This window comes from Epinephelus lanceolatus, chromosome 4, assembly GCF_041903045.1.
Source record: "Epinephelus lanceolatus isolate andai-2023 chromosome 4, ASM4190304v1, whole genome shotgun sequence".
Lineage (NCBI taxonomy): Eukaryota > Metazoa > Chordata > Actinopteri > Perciformes > Serranidae > Epinephelus > Epinephelus lanceolatus.
The window spans coordinates 49,678,269-49,703,464 of NC_135737.1; the positions used below are offsets into that span (position 1 = coordinate 49,678,269).

A 25,196-nucleotide genomic window follows, 5' to 3' on the forward strand; every position below is an offset into this window, starting at 1 on the left:
CAGAGACAGAGACAGGTTTAACTGTCTGTCCACACACACCCACAGTGTGAGGGACAGATGGACAGACGGACTCACACTGGAGGACGATCTCCTCAAAGGCCTGTCTCTGGACTCGGTCTCTGAGCTTCAGCTGGTCTGAGATGTGTCTCTTCCACGTGCACTCCGCCCGTCGCTCCGCCATCGCCACCTGACAGTGAAGCAAGACACGCCCCCGTCACTGTGTCATCAGCGTTTCAACAACTGCTCAGAGAAAATCAATTCTTAACTGCCTGACATTTAAACATAAAGTCAGCCGACAAACAGGAAGTGATGAACACGGCAGGAAAATCTAACAACATGCAAGATGTTTACAAACAAAACATTTGTAAACATCGTTGACTCGTTATCTTCAAGGATCTTTATTAATTCCAGGACTCTTCCAGGTTTTCCAGGACTGTGTCTGGTAGGGTTGGGTCGGTTCTCGGTAATACCAATTTGGTTCAGTACTCCGTCTTGGACCGAGTTTCTTTTTTTGAGACCTACCTTACCGCATACGTCATTTTACAGCCTGTGTCTGCCTCTTCGCTAAGCGCACAGCGAGCAGCAGAGAGAGGGGGGTGGGGCGGGGACTGAGCTAGGGGGTGCAAGTGTGCATGCGCCGAGGCCTCTACTGCAGCCTGGAGTTTGTTTAACAGTGACGGGGAGTCGATAATGGCGGACAGTTTAGTCTAGAAGACATCAAAGAATGCGCCAATATGGCAACACTTTGGCTTTGAGCCAGACAATGGAGGCAACCCTTCTTGCACTGATTGAGTAAGCTGAACCTGCAAATTTATTTGTAAGGAATAAAAGAAACAACGTGTTACTGTCACTCTGTTGTCCTATGATCATTTTTTATTTTAAATGAGTCAATTGCGCCCCCAAGTGGCAAATATCCGGTATTACCAACTTGATGCGGTTTTTCACAAAAACCTGACCTTTTTTTTTTCTTCTCATACCGACCCAACCCCAGTGTCTGGACCCTGACATGTAGACTGTGCTGTTCCTAATAAAGTGGTCATCTTTGTTTATTGATTCGTTCTGTGACGTCACATTGCTGATGGTGATTCTTTAATATCAAACTGTAATCCGACTCTGTGCCGATCAATCGCTCACCACATATCTTCATAATTAATTTCACACTGTTTGACGTCATAGTGAACTCAGACACCCTCAGTTGCTCTGACTAAAATCAACTAGAAAAGCACTCAGACAGTGCAGACCTCCGCCAAGTAGGTGATATTCCCTCCCCCCTCTGCACCAACCTGCATTACAATTAGGTTATTTGCATCACTATCATTATTAGGTTATATATGCCTTCACCATGGAGAAACTAGCTGGGTTTCCATCCAAATTTATTGCAAATTTTAAGCGAATTTTGTGAAAATGCGCAAAAGAAAATGCGAATTTATGCATGTTTCCATTCATTATTGTTTTGCGAGTATTGGGAGTCAACAGGTCGAGCAGAAGGTGGCGCTTCTCATGAAAAATAAAAATGCAAAAGAACATCCATAGAAGAAGAGGGCACCGTGAGATGACGTAGCGTCTCATGTCCACAACTGATGTAAACAATTACCGGCACATCCATGACTACGACGAGATGGAGCGACTCCTTGGGAACTTCTTGGCCACTGCGAGAGCTCTCCTCACACTCATATCAGCGTTGTCAACGTAGCCTACATAATGCTGTGATGTCTGTGTTGGTACACCAGGCAGCGCAAATGATGCAGCGGTATTCAACACGTCAAATTTATTCAGGTAAGTTGTGAAATACACTCACCTGACACTGGAGTAATTACCTCTCTCTAAGTTCACACAGGTGTGTGTGTGTGTGAAGTAGAAGTAGGATTCGGTAGCCTACGTCATTGTTTATTCGCTAAATCTGTTTCCATTGCCAAAAGTCGCATTTTCCTAATATCGATACGCTGACTGTTCCACCCCCTCCAAGCGTAAAAACTTCTTTGTGATATTTCGGCCTTTTTTCGAATTTCTGGTGTTTCCATTCAAGTTTTTTTTCACAATTGTTGAAAATGCGAATAAAAATAGGTGGATGGAAACCCGACTATTGTGGTGTATTTATTTCGTACCAACACAGAATATATTTTTTTGTATTTTTCACTTTGCTTTTTTCCAACACAGAAAATTCATTTTTTCAACTTTAGAATTACAACAATATTTAACAATAAAACTCGGTGAATACACAGTGCTATTAAGCGCTACTTTATTATTTTATCCTCTTTGCTTCAACCGATCACCAAAATTTTATCATCTGTTCCTTGTCCTATTATCCACTTTTCCTGAAAATTTCGTTCATAACTTTTTGAGTTATTTTGCAGACAAACAAACAAACAAACAGACAAACAAACAAACAGATCAACGCCGGCGAAAAAAATGACCTCCTTTGCGGAGGTAATAAATCAGTCAATGATGAGGATCAGCTGATCGGTAAAGACCGAACAGATCCACCGTGTGTCTCTGCAGCACTAACAACACATCTCATACAGATCGATATACTGATTATCGATCACTGATTAATTTCTGAGCCAATCAATAATCATCCTCACGTGATTAGCAACTGTTAGCTTCTTTTAGCATGTGATGCTAAAGGGAAGCACAACACAAACAGGAAGACAGCAGGCTAACATGCTAACATGCTAACGGTCCGTTAGTGACTCCGTTACAGCCGTTAGAAGATAAACACGGTGTGTCCCGGTGTGTGTGCGGTGTTACCGGGCTGAAAACAGCTGTAAACATCCCGCACACACACCGCACACTGACCGGGACACAGTCACACTCCCGTGACTCGACATGTTAGCATGCTAACTTAGCCGCTGCGCTGCGTTAAACGGAATCAGAGAATCAAACCTTACACCATCTACCGGAGACCCTCCTGACTGCGGCGTACACTGCCCGGTAATCCCGCTGCTGCCGCCCGTTGACGGTTCTGACGCTGTTAAACGCTCCGGTTCCTCTTCTTCACCGACATCAGCCTCTTCAGCTGCAACTCGCTCCAGTTCTCCGCCATTTTGGATCCGACCACACACTTCCGCCTGGGTCGCGACAAGATGACGTCTGCTTTAAATACGGGCTGCTCATTTTACTACGTAATAATAATAATAATAATAATAATAATAATAATAATAATAATAATAATAATAATAATGGGCGGCATGGTGGTGTAGTGGTTAGCACCTCACAGCAAGACGATTCCTGGTTTGATCCCGGGTGTGGAACCTTCTGTGCGGAGTTTGCATGTTCTCCCTGTGTCAGCGTGGGTTTCCTCCAGGTGCTCTGACATGTTCTCCCTGTGTCAGCGTGGGTTTCCTCCAGGTGCTCCGACATGTTCTCCTTGTGTCAGCGTGGGTTTCCTCCAGGTGCTCTGACATGTTCTCCCTGTGTCAGTGTGGGTTTCCTCCAGGTGCTCTGACATGTTCTCCTTGTGTCAGCGTGGGTTTCCTCCAGGTGCTCTGACATGTTCTCCCTGTGTCAGTGTGGGTTTCCTCCAGGTGCTCTGACATGTTCTCCTTGTGTCAGCGTGGGTTTCCTCCAGGTGCTCTGACATGTTCTCCCTGTGTCAGTGTGGGTTTCCTCCAGGTGCTCTGACATGTTCTCCCTGTGTCAGTGTGGGTTTCCTCCAGGTGCTCCAGACAGAGGGATGTCCTCTGCCTCTGAGACAAACAGTGACTTTATAAATAAAGTTAAACTTGAACGTTGCTGCTGCCGTGTGATGACATGATTAAGCAATATCACACGAGAGGGAGTGATGTTAACAAAAGGTGATGAAATAAATTATTTAAGTATGTTATGTAGCTCCGCGGAAAAAAAAGTTCCCCCGGTCTGTTGCCAGGCAACGCAGCACACACGCCAGGAACTCACAAACTACTTTGTATTTACATTGATCTGCAGCTGTGTAACTTCGTCCAGTTCAAACCTGGATGTTGGCACGGCCGGATTCAAACACACCTGGAGGTCTGCACAGAAGAGTCCCGGCTTTCCTTTTCCTCGTCCTCTCCTGACGACCACTCAGAATTTAATTCAAATGTAATTTTGGGGAAAATATCCATCTTCTTGGCGTAACGCTATAGTGTCAGTTTGCGTCAATGTAGCGAGTGTGACAGTTGGTTAATTAACGGCTGTATTTATATTTATAACACCTGTGAGTGGAGTGATTTTACTGTTAGAAGTCCCAGTGATGTTGTACTCTATATCAGCACTCATAGAATGCCTCTCGTCCAATCAAATTACTCGGTCGGAACTAACTGTTGTATAATGAAATTTAATATTTAATCAGCTATTTAGAGTAAAAAGAGAATTCATGTTTCAGACTGATTTATATTAACATCAGATTAAACACAGATACATTTATGTTTAAATATTATTATTATATTTATGTTTACATATTATTATATTTATTATATTTCTATGTTATTGTAAAATGTATTATATTTATATTTACATTTTATTATTATTATTATTATTATTATTATTATATTTATATTTACATACGTTTGAATTCAGTAAAGTCATTTATTGATCAGATGAACAGAGACGTGATCGGTGTCAGTGTGAATCATCCAAACAGGAACATGACGTGTTAATAAACTTTTATTGAATAAACAGGTGAGACCTTCACTTTATTAAAATCAATAATCAACAACAGATGATATTAAAATCAGACAAGACGTCTCTGAACAGGAAGTGTGACTGAGGACAGGAAGTAAAACCTGAAAGTGCCGATTCACACTAAAACTTCATGTCCTTCTCTTTCAGGTCAGAAAATAACAAATCATCACTGAGGATCAATAAAACACAATCAAATATTTATATTTTTGAAACTCTGATCAAAATTATCATTCAATAATCTTTACATTTACTGACAGTAAAACTTAACATTAACATCAGAATTTTACAGACAAAAGTCAAAATAAATGTAATGTCAGTTTAAGCTGATGATCAACACACCATGGGTCAATAAAAGATTCTGACTTTAAAATTGAAACTAAAGATCCACGTGTTAACGTCTGACCTGGAGCAGGACTGTAACAGGTCACCTGACTCTAATCAAAGACTTGATCATGTTGCATCATGGGAAACGGAGTCTTCAATGAACATCTCTGCTGCTTCTCTGACACTTCCTGATTTTAAGACGCTGCCCTGCGACACTGTGCAGCTCATATGATCCCACGTTTAAAAGGTAAAGTTATAAAATATAAAAATGAATCAAACTTCTGTCTGAGGTCACCTGATGTCACCTAAGGTCACCTGAGGTCACCAGAGGTCACCTGAGGTCAAAGTGACACCTTCATATTGCTGATATAAAAAGAACTAAGAAAAACACACAAATCTCTTTAGTTACAGATTAAAGACAGGAAGTCAACAGTAAAATAATAATCACAGGTCTGACTTATTAATGACAGTTTAATTAAAGTCAGACTGAATCATCACCATCATCATCATCATCAGCTGAGCTACAGGAAGAAAGTTAAACCCAAAACCACAGCAACAGCTCTATGTTATTAATATTATTATTATTAAAGAGAATTACAGCAGGATCAGACCAGGGCCTCAGGCTATGCTCTGGACCCCCCCCCTCGTGGGGCCCCAGGGCCCCTGCAGGGCCTCTCCTCAGGCCTTGTCCGGTTTGGGACTCTCTGGGACAGTCAGAGACTCCAGAGATGACTGCTCGTCTGGTTCTGGAAGCAGTTCCTCCTTATCACTGCAGGGAGAGACATATCATCAATACAGTCATCCATTCATCAGTTCATCCATTCATCAGTTCATCTGTTCATCCATTCATCAGTCCATCCTTCCATCCCTTACAGGTGACGGTCCATCAGAGGAACCCTGTGATGTAAACAACATGAGCGTCCCTGTGGCGCCCCCTTCAGGACAAACTTTACAATGTGTTCTGCTGATGACCTCAGACTGATGCTGTGACATCAGCAGCACTGAGACAGGTGAACATTACCTGATGGAAGACGGACGGCGAGACAGACCGCGACGTCTCAGCGTGATGACCACGAAGGTCACCAGCAGCAGAGCAGAGATGGACGCCAGAGTGACGAAGAGGAAGATGGCTGGAGGAGACAGGAGGACATGTGAGAGACGGGGACAGTAGGACGGCTTTCACACAGGTGACAGGTAACACAGGATATCATACACAGGTGACCTCATACACCCGTTAACCCTTAAAGCTGAGACTGATGGCTGAAACTTTTCTTCTTCTTCTAACGTCAGACTGTCGATCAGACTTTGATCTGTAACGTCAGGTGTGTTTGAACACCTGGTCTCTTCCTGTTCTTGTAGTCAGGTCTGACCAATCCAACATCTCTGATTACAGGACAAATAATTAACCCTTTATGATCTGAGGCTGAAGGTCAGAGGTCAAACTCACCTGGAGTCCAACGATCACGAACTTTTCCATGAGTGTCAAACAGACCTGCAGAGAGAGAACACACACACAGTACACACCTGTACTACACATAGAATGTATTTGGTCTTTACTGTGACTTCCTGTCCACCTAAAGGCCAATGTGCCCAGTCTGTGACACTGGGGAACAGAGTGGGGGACAGGCTGGGGAACAGACTGGGGGACAGACTGGGGAACAGGCGGAGGAACAGAGTGGGGGACAGACTGGGTAACAGAGTCAGGGACAGACGGGAACAGACTGGGGGATAGACGGGAACAGACTGGGGGACAGACTGGGGAACAGGCGGAGGAACAGAGTGGGGGACAGACGGGAACAGACTGGGGGACAGACTGGGGAACACGCTGGGGGATAGACTGGGGGACAGGCTGGGGAACAGAGTGGGGGACAGACGGGAACAGACTGGGGGACAGACGGGAACAGGCTGGGGGACAGACAGGAACAGACTGGGGGATAGACGGGAACAGACTGGTGGACAGACTGGGGAACACGCTGGGGGATAGACTGGGGGACAGGCTGGGGAACAGACTGGGGGACAGACGGGAACAGACTGGGGGACAGACGGGAACAGACTGGGGGACAGACTGGGGGACAGGCTGGGGGACAGACTGGGGGACAGGCTGGGGAACACGCTGGGGGATAGACTGGGGGACAGACTGGCTAACAGAGTGGGGGACAGACGGGAACAGACTGGGGGACAGAAGGGAACAGACTGGGGGACAGACTGGGGGACAGACTGGGGGACAGGCTGGGGGACAGGCTGGGGGACAGGCTGGGGAACAGAGTGGGGGACAGAGTGGGGGACAGACTGGGGGACAGACTGGGGGACAGGCTGGGGGACAGGCTGGGGGACAGACTGGGGGACAGGCTGGGGGACAGGCTGGGGAACAGAGTGGGGGACAGACTGGGGGACAGACTGGGGGACAGACTGGGGGACAGACTGGGGGACAGGCGGAGGAACAGAGTGGGGGACAGACTGGGAGACAGGCTGGGGATCAGAGTGGGGAACAGACTGGGTAACAGACTGGGGGACAGACGGGAACAGACTGGGGGACAGACTGGGGGATAGGCTGGGGGACAGGCTGGGGAACAGACTGGGGGACAGACTGGGGGACAGACTGGGGGACAGAGTGAGACCAGTGTCCTTACCATCTCTGCTGCAGCGGCTCATACATTCCTCCATGGTGCCGTAACGGTTCTTGTTGCCACGACAACCTCCGTATATGAATGACTGACAGGTGGAGGCCTGTGGGTCGAAGTAGAACATGGGGAAGGCAGCTCGACAGGGACCGGGGTCAGAGGTCACCATACAGGCATCTACAGACAGACAGACAGACAGACAGACGGACGGACGGTCACCACACTGACTGGCTCTGTCCCCCCAACTGTTGATCTTTGGTTTTCTTTATGATGTCATACCTTTGTATTCTGTAGAAACTTCATCGTCAACATCAGCAGCAACTTTCTTAGAGGACAGAAGAACTGTGACTGAAGGAGGAAGGACAACACACAGGTGTGTTACTCACCTGTACAGGTACAGGCAGGTGTGTTACTCACCTGTATAGTACAGACAGGTGTGTTACTTACCTGTGCAGGTGAGTAACACACCTGACTGTACCTGTACAGGTGAGTAACACACCTGACTGTACTATACAGGTGAGTAACACACCTGACTGTACCTGTGCAGGTGAGTAACACACCTGTCTGTACCTGTACAGGTGAGTAACACACCTGCCTGTACCTGTGCAGGTGACTAACACACCTGTCTGTACCTGTACAGGTGAGTAAAACACCTGTCTCTACCTGCACAGATGAGTAACAAGCCTGTATGTACTGTACAGGCAGGTAACACACCTGTAAGTACCTGTACAGTATAGTACAGGCAGGTGTGTTACTCACCTGCACAGATACAGACAGGTGTGTTACTCACCTGCACAGGTACATACAGGTGTGTTACTCACCTGCACAGGTACAGGCAGGTGTGTTACTCACCTGTATGGTACAGACGGGTGTGTTACTCACCTACACAGGTACATACAGGTGTGTTACTCACCTGTACAGGTACAGACAGGTGTGTTACTCAGCTGTATAATATATACAAGTGTGTTACTCACCTGTATAGTACAGACAGGTGTGTTACTCACCTGTACAGGTACATACAGGTGTGTTACTCACCTGCACAGGTACAGGCAGGTGTGTTACTCACCTGCACAGGTACAGGCGGGTGTGTTACTCACCTGCACAGGTACATACAGGTGTGTTACTCACCTGCATAGTACAGACGGGTGTGTTACTCACCTGCACAGGTACATACAGGTGTGTTACTCACCTGTATAGTACAGACAGGTGTGTTACTCGGCTGCACAGGTACATACAGGTGTGTTACTCACCTGTACAGGTACAGACAGGTGTGTTACTCAGCTGTATAATATATACAGGTGTGTTACTCACCTGTATAGTACAGACAGGTGTGTTACTCACCTGTACAGGTACAGACAGGTGTGTTACTCACCTGTACAGGTACAGACAGGTGTGTTACTCAACTGTATAGTACAGACAGGTGTGTTACTTACCTGTATGGTACATACAGGTGTGTTACTCACCTGTATAGTACATACAAGTGTGTTACTCACCTGTATAGTACAGACAGGTGTGTTACTCACCTGTATAGTACATACAAGTGTGTTAGTCACCTGTATAGTACATACAGGTGTGTTAGTCACCTGTACAGGTACAGACAGGTGTGTTACTCAACTGTATAGTACAGACAGGTGTGTTATTTACCTGTATAGTACATACAGGTGTGTTACTCACCTGTATAGTACATACAAGTGTGTTACTCACCTGTATAGTACAGACAGGTGTGTTACCCACCTGTACAGGTACATACAGGTGTGTAACTCACCTGCACAGGTACATACAGGTGTGTAACTCACCTGCACAGGTACATACAGGTGTGTTACTCACCTGCACGGGTACATACAGGTGTGTTACTCACCTGTATAGTACATACAGGTGTGTTACTCACCTGCACAGGTACATACAGGTGTGATACTCACCTGCACAGGTACATACAAGTGTGTTACTCACCTGTATAGTACATACAGGTGTGTTACTCACCTGCACAGGTACATACTGCACAGGTACATACAAGTGTGTTACTCACCTGTATAGTACATACAGGTGTGTTACTCACCTGCACAGGTACATACAGGTGTGATACTCACCTGCACAGGTACATACAAGTGTGTTACTCACCTGTATAGTACATACAGGTGTGTTACTCACCTGTATAGTACTGACAGGTGTGTTACTCACCTACACAGGTACAAAACCCAAAACCAGTGAAGTTGGCACGTTATGTAAATCGTAGATAAAAACAGAATACAATGATTTGCAAATCCTTTTCAACTTATATTCAATTGAATACACTGCAAAGACAAGATGTTTAATGTTCAAACTGAGAAACTTTTTTTTTTTTTTTGCAAATAATCATTAACTTAGAATTTAAAGGCAGCAACACATTGCAAAAAAGTTGGCACAGGGGCCTTTTTACCACTGTGTTACATCGCCTTTCCTTTTAACGACACTCAGTAAACGTTTGGGAACTGAGGAGACCAATTTTTAAAGCTTTTCAGGTGGAACTCTTTCCCATTCTTGCTTGATGTACAGCTTAAGTTGTTCAACAGTCCGGGGTCTCCGTTGTCGTATTTTACGCTTCATAATGCGCCACACATTTTCAATGGGAGACAGGTCTGGACTACAGGCAGGCCAGTCTAGTACCCGCACTCTTTTACTATGGAGCCATGCTGTTGTAACACGTGCAGAATGTGGCTTGGCATTGTCTTGCTGAAATAAGCAGGGGCGTCCATGAAAAAGACGTTGCTTGGATGGCAACATATGTTGCTCCAAAACCTGTATGTACCTTTCAGCATTAATGGTGCCTTCACATATGCGTAAGTTGCCCATGCCTTGGGCACCAATACACCCCCATACCATCACAGATGCTGGCTTTTGAACTTTGCGCCTATAACAGTCCGGATGGTTCTTTTCCTCTTTGGTCCGGAGGACACGACGTCCACAGTTTCCAAAAACAATTTGAAATGTGGACTCGTCAGACCACAGAACACTTTTCCACTTTGCATCAGTCCATCTTAAATGAGCTCGGGCCCAGCGAAGCCGGCGGCGATTCTGGGTGCTGTTGATGAATGGCTTTCGCTTTGCATTGTAGAGTTTTAACTTGCACTTGCAGATGTAGCGACGAACTGTAGTTACTGACAGTGGTTTTCTGAAGTGTTCCTGAGCCCATGTGGTGATGTCCTTTACACACTGATGTCGGGTTTTGATGCAGTACCGCCTGAGGGATCGAAGGTCACGGGCATTCAATGTTGGTTTTCGGCCTTGTCGCTTACGTGCAGTGATTTCTCCAGATTCTCTGAACCTTTTGACGATATTACGGACCGTAGATGATGAAATCCCTAAATTTCTTGCAATAGCTCATTGAGGAATGTTGTTCTTAAACTGTTCGACAATCAGCTCACGCATTTGTTCACTAAGTGGTGACCCTCGCCCCATCCTTGTTTGTGAATGACTGAGCATTTCAGGGAAGCTGCTTTTATACCCAATCATGGCACCCACCTGTTCCCAATTAGCCCGTTCACCTGTGGGATGTTCCAAATAAGTGTTTGATCAGCATTCCTCAACTTTCTCAGTCTTTTTTGTCACTTGTGCCAGCTTTTTTGAAACATGTTGCAGGCATCAAATTCCAAATGAGCTAATATTTGCAAAAAATTACAAAGTTTACCTGTTCGAACATTAAGTAACTTGTCTTTGCAGTGTATTCAATTGAATATAGGTTGAAAAGGATTTGCAAATCATTGTATTCTGTTTTTATTTACCGTTTACACAACGTGCCAACTTCACTGGTTTTGGGTTTTGTACATACAGGTGTGTTACTCACCTGCACAGGTACATACAGGTGTGATACTCACCTGCACAGGTACATACAAGTGTGTTACTCACCTGTATAGTACATACAGGTGTGTTACTCACCTGCATAGTACAGACAGGTGTGTTACTCACCTGCACAGGTACATACAAGTGTGTTACTCACCTGTATAGTACAGACAGGTGTGTTACTCACCTATACAGGTACAGACAGGTGTGTTACTCACCTGTATAGTACATACAGGTGTGTTACTCACCTGCACAGGTACATACAGGTGTGTTACTCACCTGTATAGTACATACAGGTGTGTTACTCACCTGTACAGGTACAGACAGGTGTGTTATTCACCTGTATAGTACATACAGGTGTGTTACTCACCTGTATAGTACAGACAGGTGTGTTACTCACCTGTACAGGTACATACAGGTGTGTTACTCACCTGTATAGTACAGACAGGTGTGTTACTCACCTGTACAGGTACAGACAGGTGTGTTACTCACCTGCACAGGTACATACAGGTGTGTTACTCACCTGTATAGTACATACAGGTGTGTTACTCACCTGTATAGTACAGACAGGTGTGTTACTCACCTGTACAGGTACAGACAGGTGTGTTATTCACCTGTATAGTACAGACAGGTGTTATGTCCAAATCTGATTCTTTTTGTTTTTCAGGTAATCAAACTCCTCCCCTTTAGTTTCCCTCTTGATCTCTGGCACCTGCTGGGAGGTCTTTAAAAGCCCAACCAAGCTCCACCCACTCTCTCTCTTTTCCACCATGCAGCCTGGGCCAGCTGCATTGTCACCAGCCTCCATTTTCAGCTTTTGGTTATCCTTTGTTTCCTTTTGTGCAATAAATGTTACTTTAATTGCTACACACATTGTCTGACTCCTCTGTGTTGCTTCCCAAGAGCCGGGGTTATAACATATTGGGGGCTCGTCCGGGATCGATGTGGTCCAGATGAGTGTTTTGTTTGCTTTCCCCTAGACTATGTAATAGTTTGGTGTGCTGTATGGCATTGCGGTCGTGGGCTGCTGTGTTTGTCCTCCTGGTGAGTATGTGGTGAGTATAGTATCTGGGTGCTGTTGACCTGAAGGTTCAGTGATCTCCCTGGTTAGGGAGGGAGTGTGCCAGCGGGACTGAGTAATCAGTTCCTCCATCGGTTCACTCATTTGTTTTTTTGCCTTTTTTATTTTCGAGGTAATCCTGGGTGGAGACATGTTTCTCTGGCGGGGGTAAGCGTTCAGGTTCCTGGCTGTCTGGCTGTGGTTCTCTGAGTTTCTGCTTTTAAAGATGCTGGGGGATAGACTGGGGGACAGGCTGGGGAACAGAGTGGGGGACAGACTGGGTAACAGAGTGGGGGACAGACGGGAACAGACTGGGGGACAGATGGGAACAGACTGGGGGACAGACTGGGGGACAGGCTGGGGGACAGGCTGGGGAACAGAGTGGGGGACAGACTGGGGGACAGACTGGGGGACAGACTGGGGGATAGACTGGGGGACAGGCTGGGGAACAGAGTGGGGGACAGACTGGGGGACAGGCGGAGGAACAGAGTGGGGGACAGACGGGAACAGACTGGGGGACAGACGGGAATAGACTGGGGGACAGACTGGGGGACAGGCTGGGGAACAGACTGGGGGACAGACTGGGGGACAGAGTGAGACCAGTGTCCTTACCATCTCTGCTGCAGCGGCTCATACATTTCTCCATGGTGCTGTAACGGTTCTTGTTGCCACGACAACCTCCGTATATGAATGACTGACAGGTGGAGGCCTGTGGGTCGAAGTAGAACATGGGGAAGGCAGCTCGACAGGGACCGGGGTCAGAGGTCACCATACAGGCATCTACAGACAGACAGACAGACAGACAGACGGACGGACGGTCACCACACTGACTGGCTCTGTCCCCCCAACTGTTGATCTTTGGTTTTCTTTATGATGTCATACCTTTGTATTCTGTAGAAACTTCATCGTCAACATCAGCAGCAACTTTCTTAGAGGACAGAAGAACTTTGACTGAAGGAGGAAGGACAACACACAGGTGTGTTACTCACCTGTACAGGTACAGGCAGGTGTGTTACTCACCTGTATAGGTGAGTAACATACCTGCCTGTACTATACAGGTGAGTAACACACCTGACTGTACTATACAGGTGAGTAACACACCTGACTGTACCTGTGCAGGTGAGTAACACACCTGACTGTACCTGTGCAGGTGAGTAACATACCTGCCTGTACTATACAGGTGAGTAACACACCTGACTGTACTATACAGGTGAGTAACACACCTGACTGTACCTGTACAGGTGAGTAACACATCTGACTGTACTATACAGGTGAGTAACACACCTGTCTGTACCTGTGCAGGTGAGTAACACACCTGACTGTACCTGTACAGGTGAGTAACACACCTGACTGTACTATACAGGTGAGTAACAAACCTGTCTGTACCTGTACAGGTGAGTAACACACCTGCCTGTACCTGTGCAGGTGAGTAAAACACCTGTCTCTACCTGCACAGATGAGTAACAAGCCTGTATGTACTGTACAGGCAGGTAACACGCCTGTAAGTACCTGTACAGTATAGTACAGGCAGGTGTGTTACTCACCTGCACAGATACAGACAGGTGTGTTACTCACCTGCACAGGTACATACAGGTGTGTTACTCACCTGCACAGGTACAGGCAGGTGTGTTACTCACCTGTATGGTACAGACGGGTGTGTTACTCACCTGCACAGGTACATACAGGTGTGTTACTCACCTGCACAGGTATAGACAGGTGTGTTACTCAGCTGTATAATATATACAGGTGTGTTACTCACCTGTATAGTACAGACAGGTGTGTTACTCACCTGTACAGGTACATACAGGTGTGTTACTCACCTGTACAGGTACATACAGGTGTGTTATTCACCTGCACAGGTACAGGCAGGTGTGTTACTCAACTGCACAGGTACATACAGGTGTGTTACTCACCTGTATAGTACAGACGGGTGTGTTACTCACCTGCACAGGTACAAACAGGTGTGTTACTCACCTGTATAGTACAGACAGGTGTGTTACTCAGCTGCACAGGTACATACAGGTGTGTTACTCACCTGTACAGGTACAGACAGGTGTGTTACTCAGCTGTATAATATATACAGGTGTGTTACTCACCTGTATAGTACAGACAGGTGTGTTACTCACCTGTACAGGTACAGACAGGTGTGTTACTCAACTGTATAGTACAGACAGGTGTGTTACTTACCTGTATGGTACATACAGGTGTGTTACTCACCTGTATAGCACATACAAGTGTGTTACTCACCTGTATAGTACAGACAGGTGTGTTACTCACCTGTATAGTACATACAAGTGTGTTAGTCACCTGTATAGTACATACAGGTGTGTTACTCACCTGTACAGGTACAGACAGGTGTGTTACTCAACTGTATAGTACAGACAGGTGTGTTACTTACCTGTATAGTACATACAGGTGTGTTATTCACCTGTATAGTACAGACAGGTGTGTTACTTACCTGTATAGTACATACAGGCGTGTTACTCACCTGTATAGTACATACAAGTGTGTTACTCACCTGTATAGTACATACAAGTGTGTTACTCACCTGTATAGTACAGACAGGTGTGTTACCCACCTGTACAGGTACATACAGGTGTGTAACTCACCTGCACAGGTACATACAGGTGTGTTACTCACCTGCACAGGTACATACAAGTGTGTTACTCACCTGTATAGTACATACAGGTGTGTTACTCACCTGTATAGTACAGACAGGTGTGTTACTCACCTGCACAGGTACATACAAGTGTGTTACTCACCTGTATAGTACAGACAGGTGTGTTACTCACCTGCACAGGTACATACAGGTGTGTTACTCACCTGCACAGGTACATACAGGTGTGATACTCACCTGCACAGGTACATACAAGTGTGTTACTCACCTGTATAGTACATACAGGTATGTTACTCACCTGCACAGGTACATACAGGTGTGATACTCACCTGCACAGGTACATACAAGTGTGTTACTCACCTGTATAGTACAGACAGGTGTGTTACTCACCTGCACAGGTACATACAGGTGTGTTACTCACCTGCACAGGTACATACAGGTGTGATACTCACCTGCACAGGTACATACAAGTGTGTTACTCACCTGTATAGTACATACAGGTGTGTTACTCACCTGCACAGGTACATACAGGTGTGTTACTCACCTGTATAGTACAGACAGGTGTGTTACTCACCTGTACAGGTACAGACAGGTGTGTTATTCACCTGTATAGTACAGACAGGTGTTATGTCCAAATCTGATTCTTTTTGTTTTTCAGGTAATCAAACTCCTCCCCTTTAGTTTCCCTCTTGATCTCTGGCACCTGCTGGGAGGTCTTTAAAAGCCCAACCAAGCTCCACCCACTCTCTCTCTTTTCCACCATGCAGCCTGGGCCAGCTGCATTGTCACCAGCCTCCATTTTCAGCTTTTGGTTATCCTTTGTTTCCTTTTATGCAATAAATGTTACTTTAATTGCTACACACATTGTCTGACTCCTCTGTGTTGCTTCCCAAGAGCCGGGGTTATAACATATTGGGGGCTCGTCCGGGATCGATGTGGTCCAGATGAGTGTTTTGTTTGCTTTCCCCTAGACTATGTAATAGTTTGGTGTGCTGTATGGCATTGCAGTCGTGGGCTGCTGTGTTTGTCCTCCTGGTGAGTATGTGGTGAGTATAGTATCTGGGTGCTGTTGACCTGAAGGTTCAGTGATCTCCCTGGTTAGGGAGGGAGTGTGCCAGCGGGACTGAGTAATCAGTTCCTCCATCGGTTCACTCATTTGTTTTTTTGCCTTTTTTATTTTCGAGGTAATCCTGGGTGGAGACATGTTTCTCTGGCGGGGGTAAGCGTTCAGGTTCCTGGCTGTCTGGCTGTGGTTCTCTGAGTTTCTGCTTTTAAAGATGCCTCGAGCCCGGCACGCCTCAGAAGATATTTAGGGTTGAGTGAATGTTAGGTAGGTACCGGGGGGGTTGCTTTTAACTGTCAATACACTCAGGGGCTTGCTTGCTGTACTTACTGGGGGGGGGGGGGTGTTTGTTAAGTTAGGTGAGTTAAGGATAGTACTCTGTCTATTTGGTACCATTGTGGTAATTTGTCCCTGATCCTAACTTATGTGATGCAGTTTTTGTTCTGTCAGGTTGTGGTGTGTGACTTGACTTTGTGTAGGCTAGTTTTTCCCTGACTTTGTTGCCTTAGTTTGATTTCCAGCAAGTGTCATCTGAATAATGGTACTTGTTGGGTAATATTCAGTGCTACGGTAGTAGTTGATGGGTTATTTCTAGGCCTACATATTTGTGACTATGGCTTTGGTGGTCGTTAGAGCATAAGTGATTTGGCTGCTTTTGTTGTATGGGATACTTAGCGTTGTGTGCACTGTGTATATTGGTTAGTATAAGATTCCAGGTGCAGTTAATTTTGTAAGCAAGTTATCCAGTATGGCAACACTTGATGACTTTATTAGCACACCTTCAGAGAAGTTGCTTGAGCAGTTCACCAAAGATCAGCTGCTAAAACTCGCTAGTTATTATGACATTGAGATCACTAGCAGTGAGAAGCGCTTAAAGGAGAGTGTTAAAGAGGCTCTTAAGGCTATGTTAACTGAAAATGGTGTGTTAAAGCCTGTACCTCCCTCAGCTTCTCAAAGTATTTCTGAATCTTCTCAAATAACAGACGTTGCTCTTGAGTTGAGGCTTAAAGAACTAGCCTTACAAGAGTTGCAATTACAAGATAAGCAACGGGAGCGACTGCTAAAAGAGAAGCAAATGCACCTAGAGCATGAGCGTTTCCTCAAAGAACTGGAACTAAAGCAGGCTGCTTTGTTGTGCCCCCCTAATGTTGAGTCGTCTGCATTCGATGCAGCTAGAAACATTAGATTGGTTCCTCCTTTTGTAGAGAAAGACGCTGAAAGGTATTTCCCTCATTTTGAACGTGTGGCCACCCTTTCAAAATGGCCTAAACATGCATGGACTTTGCTTTTGCAGAGTGTGTTGGTGGGAAAAGCACAGGAAGTTTACTCTTCTTTAAGCATCGAGGAAAGCCTGGACTATGAGACCGTTAAAGGGGCTATTCTGAGAGCTTACGAACTTGTCCCTGAAGCTTACCGCCAACGGTTTAGAAGTCTCAGGAAACTTGATAAACAAACTTATGTTGAGTTTGCAAGAGAAAAAGACTCCCTCTTTAGCAGATGGTGCAAGTCTCAGAAAGCAGAAACAAAAGAAGATCTCAAACAATTGATCTTGCTTGAAGAATTTAAAAACTGTCTGCCTGACATCATTTGTACATATTTAAATGAGCAAAAAGTGTCCACTTTGGATAAAGCTGCTGTTTTGGCAGATGAGTTCCTCTTGACCCATAAGATTGATTTTGACAAAAGACAGGGCGAGCAAAAGAGAAGAGCTTTGTTTCACAGACCTCGTTCTCCAAAGCCTGTGTCCATGTCTTCTGCTTCCTTCACTGGTAAATCAGCCGTTGGAAGCGCTTCTTCAGAAAAGGCCTGTTTCTACTGTAAGAAACCCGGCCATCTTATTGCTGATTGCCCTGTCTTGTGTAAGAAACAAAAGTCCTGTAAGCCAGTAGCTTTGATAAAAACTGTAAAAGAGTCTGCTGTAGCCCCAGCTATGGAGCATTCAACTCAAAAGAGTGAGTTAGCTGGCCCTTCAGCTTTTCTTATGCATGGTTTTGTTTCCCTTGGTTCTGATCCTGCAAGCGAGCGGCCTATTAAGATCTGGAGAGATTCTGGAGCTTTTCAGTCTTTGATCCTCGAGGACTTCCTCCAGTTTACTGATGAATCTGCTCTGGGTTCTAGCGTTCTTGTCGACGGGTTCGGTGGGGGTTATTTGTCCTGTCCTTTACATAATCTTTACCTTCAATCAGCTCTGGTCTCTGGAGAGGTAGCTGTGGCTATTTGTCCATATCTCCCAATTGAAGGTGTGTCCTTCATCTTAGGAAATGACTTGGCCGGAGGTAGAATACTTGTTGCCCCTGAACTGGTTCTGTCCCCTGTAGCTATTAAAAGCCCAGATGAACTGGAGAAGCAATTTCCAGACACTTTCCCTGTATGTGTTGCTACCCGTGCCATGTCAAGGAAAGACCAAGGCAAAACCTCTGATCCTGAGATTGTCCTTTCAGACACCTTCCTACTAAAGGATGAGACACCAGGGTTTGGTAAAGTGTTCCCCTCTCGGGAAGAACTCAAGCTTGAACAGGGAAAAGATGCAACTTTGTCTTCCCTGTTTGGTGAAGCTATTTCCGAGGATGAAATTACAGCTGTTTCATGTGGGTATTTTGTGAATGATGGAGTGTTGATGAGAAAGTGGACGTCTCCTAAGATGTCTTGTCAGGATGACTGGAGCAGTGTGTTTCAAGTTGTTGTTCCCAGTGCTTATCGTCCTGATATCTTGCATTTGGCTCATGATAATTGTCTTGTGGGACATATGGGAATTCGAAAGACTTTGGACCGTGTGTTGAGGCATTTTTTTTGGCCTGGTGTGAAAAAGGATGTTGCTCAACACTGTAGAACATGTCATGTGTGCCAAACTGTTGGTAAACCTAACCAGAAAATCCCACCTGCGCCCTTACATCCTATTCCAGCTATTGGAGAGCCTTTTGAGTGAATCCTGATTGATTGTGTTGGTCCACTCCCTCGCACCAAGTCAGGTAACCAGTACTTATTGACTATCATGTGTACAGCTACTCGGTTCCCTGAAGCCATTCCCCTGCGCAGAATTACAGCTTCAGCGGTTTATAAGGCTCTAATTAAGTTCTTCACTGTGTTCGGCCTTCCCAGGGTTGTTCAGACTGACCAAGGGTCAAACTTCATGTCCCATGTTTTCTCTCAAGTGCTCAAGCAGTTGTCTATCCAGCATTGTACTTCATCTGCTTATCACCCAGAATCTCAGGGAGCCCTGGAGAGGTTTCACCAGACTCTCAAGTCAATGTTGCGGGCCTACTGCAGAGAGTTTGAGAAAGATTGGGATGATGGAACCCCTTTACTTCTCTTTGCAGCAAGGGAAGTGACCCAAGAATCACTTGGTTTCAGTCCAGCCGAGCTAGGGTTCGGCCATACTGTGCGGGGTCCTTTGAAAATGTTGAAAGAGAAGTGGCTGGTAAATCAGTCTCCTCCTACCAACCTCCTGGACTTTGTGTGCAACTTCCGGTCTAAGCTTAATAGGGCATGTGAACTAGCTAGGCAAAACTTGGGGGAAGCTCAAGAAAAGGTGAAGGGATGGTACGATAAGAAGGCGAGGCATCGAGTGTTCTCACCAGGGGACAAAGTTTTGGTGCTTTTGCCACTCACCGGGTCTGCTTTGCAAGCTCAATATAGCGGACCATATGTGATTGACCATCAGGTTGGTGAGTGTGATTACTTGGTTAAGACTCCAGATCGTAAGCGAAAAACACGCTTGTGTCATGTGAACCTGTTGAAACCTTACTGTGAGAGGAACCAGCCTGTGCTCTCAGATGTGAAGACTGTTGCTGTGTTGAACACTTCAATCCATGTAAATGAGGATACTGATGTCGTGGTTGTTCCAAAAGACAGTGATGTTGTTGTTTCAGAGAACAGTGATGTTCCAGAGGATGCTTTCGTTCATCCAGAAACCTCTCAGGATAGGTTGCCAAATTCTAAAATCCTGGCTAACTTGGATGTCCATCTTTCTTACTTGGATTCTCCCAAACGCTCTGACATCATTGAGTTGGTTAATAAACATCCTGCCCTGTTCTCTGATGTGCTGACACGCACAACCGTTCTTCAGCATGACATTGATGTAGGTGATGCTGCTCCCATTAAGCAGCATCCTTACAGAGCGAATCCTGTTAAGCGACAGCTTCTGCATAATGAAGTAGATTATATGCTGCAACATGGTATTGCTGAACCTAGTGCTAGCTCATGGAGTTCCCCATGCCTGCTTGTTGAGAAATCAGATCATACTCCCTGTTTTTGTACTGACCTTCGCAAGGTCAATTCTGTCACCAAGCCTGATTGCTACCCTCTTCCCCGATTGGACGATTGTATTGATAGGGTGGGATCAGCGGTTTTTGTCACCAAGTTAGACCTCTTAAAAGGTTACTGGCAAGTCCCTCTTACTCAGCGAGCCCGTGAAATCTCTGCTTTTGTGACACCAGACGATTTCTGTCAGTACACTGTTATGGCTTTTGGAATGCGGAATGCACCGGCTACTTTTCAGCGTCTGGTAAATAAGGTATTGAAGGGAGTTGTAGATTGTGAAGCCTATCTTGATGATGTGGTGATTTACAGTTCCTCCTGGTCTCAGCATGAAGCTCAGCTGGAAGAAGTGTTTCACAGGCTTGCTGTTGCCAATTTGACTTTGAATCTTGCCAAGTGTGAATCTGGACAGGCCACAGTAACGTACTTGGGAAAAACGGTTGGACATGGAAAGGTCTGTCCCATTGAGGCCAAAGTGGAGGCCATTGTGAACTTTGGTGTGCCCAGTTCTCGGCGTGATTTGAAACGTTTCCTTGGTATGGCAGGTTATTATAGGAGTTTTGACAAGAATTTTGCGACTGTTGCTGCCCCTTTGACTAATCTGCTTAGCCCAAAAGTCCCTTTTGTTTGGACAGACGTGTCAGTTTGCTTTCGAGAGCCTGAAAGCACTGTTGGCTAGTGCTCCTGTTCTTGCTGCCCCTGCCTTTAACAGGCCCTTTAAACTAGCTATTGATGCATGTGATGCTGGTGTTGGGGCTGTTCTCCTCCAAGAGGATCCATCAGGGGTAGAGCATCCTGTGTGCTACTTTTCGAAAAAGTTTAACTTGCATCAAAAACACTACTCCACTATAGAGAAGGAGGCGTTAGCCCTTATTCTAGCTCTGGTTCATTTTGGTGTTTATGTTTCTTCCAGCCAGACCCTAGTGGTCTACACCGATCATAACCCTTTGGTTTTCCTTAACAGGATGAAAAATTCCAACAACCGTCTAATGCGATGGAGCTTGATCTTGCAGGGGTTTAACCTGGACATCCAGCATGTGCGTGTGAAGGATAATGTTCTCACAGATGCCCTTTCAAGGTCGTAAGTGTATTCATATTAGTTTGCACATTTTGCGGCCTATGTGGTAGTCTAACTGTAAGGTTGCATTTGAGCAACCTGCTTATGGGAGGGGGTGCTATGTCCAAATCTGATTCTTTTTGTTTTTCAGGTAATCAAACTCCTCCCCTTTAGTTTCCCTCTTAATTTCTGGCACCTGCTGGGAGGTCTTTAAAAGCCCAACCAAGCTCCACCCACTCTCTCTCTTTTCCACCATGCAGCCTGGGCCAGCTGCATTGTCACCAGCCTCCATTTTCAGCTTTTGGTTATCCTTTGTTTCCTTTTGTGCAATAAATGTTACTTTAATTGCTACACACATTGTCTGACTCCTCTGTGTTGCTTCCCAAGAGCCGGGGTTATAACATATTGGGGGCTCGTCCGGGATCGATGTGGTCCAGATGAGTGTTTTGTTTGCTTTCCCCTAGACTATGTAATAGTTTGGTGTGCTGTATGGCATTGCGGTCGTGGGCTGCTGTGTTTGTCCTCCTGGTGAGTATGTGGTGAGTATAGTATCTGGGTGCTGTTGACCTGAAGGTTCAGTGATCTCCCTGGTTAGGGAGGGAGTGTGCCAGCGGGACTGAGTAATCAGTTCCTCCATCGGCTCCACCGGGGTTGTAACACAGGTGTGTTACTCACCTGTATAGTACATACGAGTGTGTTACTACCTGCACAGGTACATACAGGTGTGTTACTCACCTGTATAGTACATACAGGTGTGTTACTCACCTGCATAGGTACATACAGGTGTGTTACTCACCTATATAGTACAGACAGGTGTGTTACTCACCTGCACAGGTACATACAGGTGTGTTACTCACCTATATAGTACAGACAGGTGTGTTACTCAGCTGTACAGGTACATACAGGTGTGTTACTCACCTGCACAGGTACATACAGGTGTGTTACTCACCTGTATAGTACAGACAGGTGTGTTACTCAGCTGTACAGTACATACAGGCTTGTTACTCACCTGTGCAGGTACATACAAGTGTGTTACTCAGCTCTACGGGGACATACAGGTACATACAGGTGTATTACTCGCCTGTACAGGTACTTACAGGTGTGTTACTCGCCTGTACAGGTACATACAGGTGTGTTGCTCACCTGTATAGTACAGATAGGTGTGTTACTCAGCTGTATCGGTACATACAGTTGTGTTACTCACCTGTATAGTACAGACAGGTGTGTTACTTGCCTGTACAGTACATACAGGCTTGTTACTCACCTGTGCAGGTACAGACAGGTGTGTTACTCAGCTGTACAGGTACATATAGGTGTGTTACTCACCTGCACAGGTACATACAGGTGTGTTACTCACCTGTATAGTACAGACAGGTGTGTTACTCACCTGCACAGGCACATACAGGTGTGTTACTCACCTGTATAGTACAGACAGGTGTGTTACTCAGCTGTACAGGTACATACAGGTGTGTTACTCACCTGCACAGGTACATACAGGTGTGTTACTCACCTGCACAGGTACATACAGGTGTGTTACTCACCTGTACAGTACATACAGGCTTGTTACTCACCTGTGCAGGTAGTCATGCAGCTCTCCTTGGTGATGTAGTTGTTCTTGTTTCCTCTGCAGCCTCCGTAGATGAATGGTTGGCAGCTTCCTGTCTTACGCTCGTAGTACCAGTGTTGAAATGCAGCTCTGCAGGGACCCACCTCAGGCTCTGCCTCACAGCGCTCTGATTGGACAACACCACACAGACATGTCAGATTTACCTTGTTATCTTCAGTCGGATAATATTTTGATTCATGAAGGAGGTCAAACATTTGTTCGATCAGAGAAATCTACAGGTTAAACCTCAACTGAAGAAGAGCTTGTTAAATCTGAATCACAGGGTGAATACACTCGTTATTTCTCACTGTGTAGAACACGATGTTTATAGTCTGGGTTGGGACTGCACTCGGCTCTCACCTCGCCACATACAGGTGACTGAGCATGCTCAGTCTGGGCAGAGCGGCAGTGATAACAGAGACAGTGGGAACACACACAACAGCAGCAGTTTGCTGACTGTGGTATGTTTAACACTGTGAGACAGAGTGTGTGTCCTTGGTGGACATCTGAGCTCGTTTTACCTGTCTGTTCGTCTCTCAGCTGACGGTGAAAATAAACTGATGTTTATTAAACTCTGACTCATGCAGGTGAGCACACCTGTCTCTGTTACAGGACATCATGTTTTATCCAACATGACCTCAGCTGCAGTTTGTGACTTCTGTCAGCGTCTTGGAGTCTGAACTCGTCCTGACACAGAGACTCTGAACACGGAGATAAGCTGTGTTTATCAGACGACTGATTACACCAGGATTCATTTATCAGAGTGGACAGTTCAGAGGGCACAGTGTGGACAGCTCAGAAGACACAGAGTGGACAGCTCAGAGGACACAGTGTGGACAGCTCAGAGGACACAGAGTAGAAAGCTCAGAGGACACAGAGTGGACAGGTCAGAGGACACAGTGGACAGTTCAGAGGACACAGTGGACAGCTCAGAGGACACAGAGATGGACGGACGGACACATCACCAAGAATCAAACTGTGACACAAGAGTTGAAACGTACCTGCGAAGTCAGTAGCAGACATTTCTGTAAGAGAAGAAAAAGACGATGTTAATGATGATGACATCATCTCAGTTTCTCCTCTCAGAACAAACTGCAGCTCGTTTTTATTCTTCAGGATCAGTTTGTCTTTTCTGTTTGTCCTCCCAAACAACTGTCTGTCTGTGTGTGTGTGTGTGATGTGACATCATCATCATCATCATCATCATAAGTGTGTTTAAAATAGAGCAGACTGAGCTCCATCAGGAGCTGACAGAGGACAGATTTAATCATCATGTGTAATACTCTCTTCATGCTGCAGGAGGCGCCACCGAGGCTTCAACTGATCACGCTCAGATCACACCCTCCAAAACTACAGAAACTTGGACCTGACAACACAGATTCAGTTAAATGGCTCTAACATGACAAACTGACGACTGGCTGTGGGCCAGTGTCGGGCCGTCACTGAGCGTCTGAGGTCGTCGGCCCACCTGAGTTTAGGTGAGTTCAGGTGTGTTCGGGTGAGTTCAGGTGAGTTCAGGTGTGTTCGGGGGTATTCGGGTGTGTTCGGGTGAGTTCAGGTGAGTTCAGGTGTGCTCAGGTGTTTTCACGTGTGTTCAGGTGAGTTCAGGTGTGTTCAGGTGTGCTCAGGTGTGCTCAGGTGTGTTCATGTGTGTTCAGGTGTGTTCAGATGAGTTCAGGTGTGTTCAGGTGTGTTCATCTGTGTTCAAGTGAGTTCAGGTGTGTTCAGGTGTGTTCAGGTGTGCTCAGGTGTACTCAGGTGTGCTCAGGTGTGTTCAGGTGTGCTCAGGTGAGTTCAGGTGTGTTCAGGTGTGTTCAGGTGAGTTCAGTTGTGTTCAGATGTGTTCAAGGGAGTTCAGGCATGTCCAGGTGAGTTCGAGTGAGTTCAGGTGTGTTCAGGTGTGCTCAGGTGAGTTCAGGTGAGTTCAGGTGTGTTCAGGCAAGTTAAGGTGAGTTCAGGTGTGTTCATCTATGTTCAAGTGAGTTCAGTTGTGTTCAGGCGTGTTCCAGTGAGTTCAGGTGTGTCCAGGTGAGTTAAGGTGAGTTCAGGTGTGTTCAGGTGTGCTCAGGTGTGCTCAGGTGAGTTCAGGTGAGTTCAGGTGAGTTCAGGTGTGTTCAGGCAAGTTAAGGTGAGT

At 45.9% G+C, this 25,196-nt stretch overlaps 2 protein-coding genes across 7 annotated transcripts in view; both read right to left on the reverse strand.

The window, feature by feature from the left end:
* atg16l1 (ATG16 autophagy related 16-like 1 (S. cerevisiae)) overlaps positions 1-3,070 on the reverse strand; it is a 36,138-nt gene extending 33,068 nt beyond the window's left edge. For all 4 annotated transcript variants that reach the window (XM_033631125.2, XM_033631124.2, XM_033631123.2 and 1 more), the window contains exons 1-2: positions 2,889-3,070; positions 76-187 (exon numbers count right to left, since the gene is read on the reverse strand). In XM_033631125.2, the coding sequence (XP_033487016.1) occupies positions 76-181 (106 nt within the window). In that variant the 5' untranslated portion in view covers positions 182-187; positions 2,889-3,070. The remainder of the gene's footprint in view (positions 1-75; positions 188-2,888) is intronic.
* Positions 3,071-4,610: 1,540 nt separating this feature from the next.
* spint2 (serine peptidase inhibitor, Kunitz type, 2) overlaps positions 4,611-25,196 on the reverse strand; it is a 33,824-nt gene continuing 13,238 nt past the window's right edge. The window contains exons 5-13 of one of the 3 annotated variants that reach the window (XM_078167447.1): positions 24,064-24,087; positions 23,028-23,189; positions 13,345-13,413; positions 13,075-13,242; positions 7,866-7,934; positions 7,596-7,763; positions 6,413-6,457; positions 5,987-6,095; positions 4,611-5,734 (exon numbers count right to left, since the gene is read on the reverse strand). In XM_078167447.1, coding sequence (XP_078023573.1) covers positions 5,644-5,734; positions 5,987-6,095; positions 6,413-6,457; positions 7,596-7,763; positions 7,866-7,934; positions 13,075-13,242; positions 13,345-13,413; positions 23,028-23,189; positions 24,064-24,087 — 905 coding nt within the window. In that variant the 3' untranslated portion in view covers positions 4,611-5,643. The remainder of the gene's footprint in view (positions 5,735-5,986; positions 6,096-6,412; positions 6,458-7,595; positions 7,764-7,865; positions 7,935-13,074; positions 13,243-13,344; positions 13,414-23,027; positions 23,190-24,063; positions 24,088-25,196) is intronic. The other 2 variants (XM_078167448.1, XM_078167449.1) reach the window with 2 other exon arrangements.